Source organism: Salmo trutta, unplaced genomic scaffold (genome assembly GCF_901001165.1).
Source record: "Salmo trutta unplaced genomic scaffold, fSalTru1.1, whole genome shotgun sequence".
Classification (NCBI taxonomy): Eukaryota; Metazoa; Chordata; class Actinopteri; order Salmoniformes; family Salmonidae; genus Salmo; species Salmo trutta.
Window position 1 is genome coordinate 1 of NW_021822321.1, and position 5,000 is coordinate 5,000.

Below are 5,000 nucleotides of genomic sequence, written 5' to 3' on the forward strand. Positions count from 1 at the left end.
AAGGCACTTAAATCTTTTGTCTTGCCCTCTGAATGACACACATACACAATCCATGTCTCAATTGTCTCAAGGATTACAATCCTTCTTTAACCTGTCTCCTCCCCTTCATCTACACTGATTGAAGTGGATTTAACAAGTGACATCAATAAGGGATCATATCTTTCACCTGGATTCACCTGTTCAGTCTATGTCAGGGAATGAGTAGGTGTTCCTAATGTTTTGTAGATGCAGTGTATATGACTGGTTCATACATCACAACACTTCAAAGACACATGAAATGTTCATATGACATATTTATTATTTATGTTGAGAGAGAGTTGGGGGGCAGTAGAGTGTGTGTGTGTGTGTGTGTGTGTGTGTGTGTGTGTGTGTGTGTGTGTGTGTGTGTGTGTGTGTGTGTGTGTGTGTGTGAACTAGCAGGTGTTCTAGGTGTGAAGCAGCAGTTTCTGTCTGTGTCAGCATGTAGTGTGCAGTGCAGTCAGGGGATAGAAAAGTCTGTCTCTAGTTCTATCAAACTGTGATGGAACTATCACACTCATACTGATTACTTTCTGTCTCCTCTCTCCCTCTCCAAACGTACCCCCCCCACCTCCCCCCTCCTCCCCCCACCTCTCAGGTTTTGGGACGTACCCTGGGCGTCGTCGTAAGGACATGTCTCCTGCCCCCATGCTGTTCCCCTGTCCGTCCTGTCACAAAGAGGTGGAGCTGGGGGAGAGAGGACTGACCGATTGCCTCAGGAATCTCACCTTGGAACGCATCGTAGAGAGGTACACACACACACACACACACACACACACACACACACACACACACACACACACACACACACACACACACACACACACACACACACACACACACACAGACAAACAGACACGTAGAGAGAGTTGCTCACTTACTTACAGAGGAATGTAGGTTCTGAACCAATCCTGCAGGAAAAAAAGATAAGCACAGAAAGAAGGAAAAGTCAATAGTGCTTTATAAATGGGACAGAAAATCATTGGTTTTGGTACGGGGAGAACCCCCCCTCCTGAAGCAGGGCCTAACGAGCTGAGTGTGTGGGAACTGGGAAGCTGAGGTGACTTCATAATTCACATGAACATCAAATGGACTTTCTGAACAACAAGTTGAGGTTCTGAATGCTTCAAGAGACAAACACATAGACATTGTGATTCTCATAAATTGCCTCCTTTCCTTGTTTTCTTTCCTTCATTAGTAGTGATCTGAAAAAGAGGAAGAGAGGAGGCCTTTGTAGACTACTGAGATTCACAGAGAGAGGATGGAAGAGAGATTTGGGAGAGGTATAGGGAGAGAGTAGGAAAGAATTGGGAAGAGAGAGAGAGGGAGGGAGGGAGGGAGGGAGAATAGCCATTGTTGTTTGAGACGCAGCAGCAGCAGTTTGAGAGGAGTTTGCAGCAGCTGCTCTCTCTCTCCCCTGGAGGCTGGGTTGTCTCTGTCAGTAAAGCGTGACTGGGCATGTTGAGTCCATAGCTCACTGGAAGTAGAAACAGTGCAGTCTGCAGGAACACAGAACACAGCTGAAGGATCCAGGTCAGGAAGTTGGATAACATTTAAAACAACATACATCTGAAAGCAGAACAGAAGAGGACAGAACAGAACGTACAGTAGCACATTTAGCTCATTCCCCCTCTCTTTCTCACCTCTCATCCCCCCCTTCCTAATTTACCTAACCCACGTCCAATCTCTCTCTCTCTCTCTCTCTCTCTCTCTCTCTCTCTCTCTCTCTCTCTCTCTCTCTCTCTCTCTCTCTCTCTCTCTACAGTGATCTTGGACAGTGACATCATTATGGCTTAATGTTGCTCTGTGTTCTCTCACTCTCCTCTTTTTGTATCAACCCCCACCCTCTCCACTGTTTCTCCCCCCTGTCTGCCTCCAGGTACAGACACACAGTGAGCCTGGGCAGCGTGGCTATAATGTGTGGCTTCTGTAAGGCCCCTCAGTCCTTGGAGGCCACTAAGGGCTGTGCTGACTGCAGGTCCAACTTCTGCAACGAGTGTTTCAAGCTCTACCACCCCTGGGGTACGCTCCGCTCCCAGCACGAACACATACTGCCCACCAACAACTTCAGACCCAAGGTATGTGTGTGTATGTGTGTATGTGTGTGTGTGTGTGTGTTTACGTAGTATTTGGGGGGTGTATGTAAGGGTTAACTATGTTCATGAAATTGCTGTTTTTGTCCTGTATTTCCCTCTTCTCTGGATCTATAACTATCTCTAGAACTTCTTTACCTGTTTCATCTACAGTACCTCTCTCTCTCTCTTCACCTGTTTCCTCTACAGTCACTATCTCTATAACTTCTTTACCTGTTTCCTCTACAGTCACTATCTCTATAACTTCTTTACCTGTTTCATCTACAATACCTCTCTCTCTCTCCTCACCTGTTTCCTCTACAGTCACTATCTCTATAACTTCTTTACCTGTTTCCTCTACAGTCCCTCTCTCTCTCTCTCCTTCACCTGTTTCCTCTACAGTACCTCTCTCTCTCCTTCACCTGTTTCCTCTACAGTACCTCTCTCTCCTTCACCTGTTTCCTCTACAGTACCTCTCTCTCTCCTTCACCTGTTTCCTCTACAGTACCTCTCTCTCTCCTTCACCTGTTTCCTCTACAGTAACTCTCTCTCCTTCACCTGTTTCCTCTACAGTCCCTCTCTCTCTCTCCTTCACCTATTTCCTCTACAGTCCCTCTCTCTCTCTCCTTCACCTGTTTCCTCTACAGTCCCTCTCTCTCTCTCCTTCACGTTTCCTCCACAGTGACTCTCTCTGAGTTTGGTTGGTGACCTCCTTTTCTTCCTCCTCCTGTTATATCTTCTTCCTCTCTCCTCCCTGCCACCCCTGTATCTACACCTCTACTGTACCTGTCTTCCTCCTCCTGTTATATCTTCTTCCTCTCTCCTCCCTGCCCACCCCTGTATCTACACCTCTACTGTACCTGTCTTCCTCCTCCCCTCTCCCCTCCTCTCCTGCCCTCTCCCCCTCCTCCCCTCTCCCCTCCTCTCCGTTCCTGCCCTCTCCCCTTCTCTCCCCCTCCTCCCCTCCTCCCCTCTCCTCTTCCCTCCTCTCCCCTCCTCCCCTCCTCTCCGCTCCTGCCCTCTCCTTTCCCCTCTTCACCCCCTCAACCCTCTCCCCCTCCTCCCTTCTCCTCTCCCCTCCTGCCCTCTCCTTTCTCCCTCTCCTCTCCCCCTCCTCCCCTCTTGCCCTCTCTCCTCTCCTCCTCTCCCCCGTTCTTCCCTATTAGGTCCTAACGTGTCTGGAGCATGAGCAGGAGAGGTTGTTGTGGTACTGTCGCTCCTGCCAGAGGCTGCTGTGTCCGCTCTGTAAGCTCCGCAGAGTCCACCACGGCCACAAGGTGGCGCCCATCGCACAGGCCTGCCAGGCACTAAAGGTATCTATCTATCTATCTATCTATCTATCTATCTATCTATCTATCTATCTATCTATCTATCTGTTAAAACATGAAACTACATATTTGCTTGCTGATATTGTCATCTGTCTCTTAACACCTGAGGACAAAATCACCAAGGAGATCAACTACATTCTGGCCAATCAGGATACAGTAAAGGCTCAGATAACTCAGCTGGAGAGTGCCATCACACATATGGAGGTAAACTCTCTCCATCCTTTCTGTCTCTCTTTCGTTCCAATCCACTACTTTCCTCCCTCTATCCTTCGATTGCCTCTTTCTCGCCAACACAGTATAACCTTCATGCTCTTCTTTCCCTCCCTCTACCCCCTCCCTTATACCCCCTCTCACCTCCCTCTCTCTAGTTGAACAGTGCCTTGGCGAGGGAGCAGTTGTCCCAGTCTGTGAGGGAGCTGGGGGCGTCTCTAGCTGAGCGACAGGGAGCGTTGACCCTGGCCCTGGAGGGGGCCCGGCTGAGGAGGGGGGAGGCCCTGTTGGCCCAGGTGTCTGAGAGGAGGGGTCTGCAGGAGCACGGCGGGTTAATGGCCTACACACAGGAGCTGCTCAAAGAGACCGACCAACCCTGCTTCGTACAGGCCGCACGAATCACCCACAACAGGTACGGGTGGTAGATGCAAAACACACATGTGCACCCGCACACACACACTGTGGGTAAATAACAGGTGCAATATCAACGCTTAACACTTACCAGCCCCCCCCTCTCTATTTTCTCTCTCACTCTTTCTCTCTCTTTTTCTCTGCCTCTGACTCTCTCTTTCTCTCTCTCCAGGCTGGTGAAAGCGATAGAGAATGTGCAGTGTTTCTCTCTCTCGGCTGATCCCTCCTTCAGACACTTCCACATGGACGCCTCCAGAGAACTGAAAGTCATCAGCAACATGGAATACATAAGAGGTGTGTGTAAGAGGTTAGATCTGAAAGCTAACTCATCCCATCCACCAATATAACTCCCTTTTCTTCTCTGCCCCGCCCCTGCTACAGCCCCATTGGCTCCTGTGATTGACACTCAGCGGACGCTGGCCTATGACCAGCTGTTCCTGTGCTGGCGACTCCCCCAGGACTCCGCCCCTGCCTGGCACTTCTCCGTCGAGTTCCAGCGGCGAATGGGATTGACCGAGGCAGGCTGGGGAGGAGAGGTCAGGAGTCCCAATGCTCCAGTGGCGTGGCAACGCCTGGAGGAGGTGGGCGGGACTAGTGCTGTGATTGACAGGCTGGAGATGGACAGTGTGTATGTGCTAAGGGTGAAAGGAAGCAATAAGGCGGGGTTTGGAGAGTACAGCGAAGAGGTTTACCTGCACACACCACCCGCACCAGGTGAGACACACACACAGACACCATAATACGCAATTCATGATACAATTATTGTTGGGGAATTGTTTAACAAAGTCAATACCTCTTTTGTCCCAATCCATCCCTTCACCTTCTCAATTCCCTCATCTTCTCATCTTCTCTCTGCATAACCCTCTCCCTCTGTTCTGCAACCCAGCTCCACCCCCCGGCCCTCTCTCCATCCGTCCATGCTCTCTCCATCCCCCATCCTCTCTCCATCCCTCCATCCTCT

General features: G+C 50.1%; 1 protein-coding gene across 1 annotated transcript in view; it reads left to right on the forward strand.

The window, feature by feature from the left end:
* Positions 1-616: 616 nt before the first annotated feature.
* The window catches only part of LOC115181723 (tripartite motif-containing protein 46), a gene marked incomplete at its 5' end in the record, with an annotated part of 10,965 nt that continues 6,581 nt past the window's right edge, over positions 617-5,000 (forward strand). The window contains 7 exons of the mRNA XM_029743548.1: positions 617-767; positions 1,898-2,096; positions 3,257-3,403; positions 3,527-3,622; positions 3,787-4,040; positions 4,212-4,333; positions 4,421-4,753. Coding sequence (XP_029599408.1) covers positions 617-767; positions 1,898-2,096; positions 3,257-3,403; positions 3,527-3,622; positions 3,787-4,040; positions 4,212-4,333; positions 4,421-4,753 — 1,302 coding nt within the window. The remainder of the gene's footprint in view (positions 768-1,897; positions 2,097-3,256; positions 3,404-3,526; positions 3,623-3,786; positions 4,041-4,211; positions 4,334-4,420; positions 4,754-5,000) is intronic.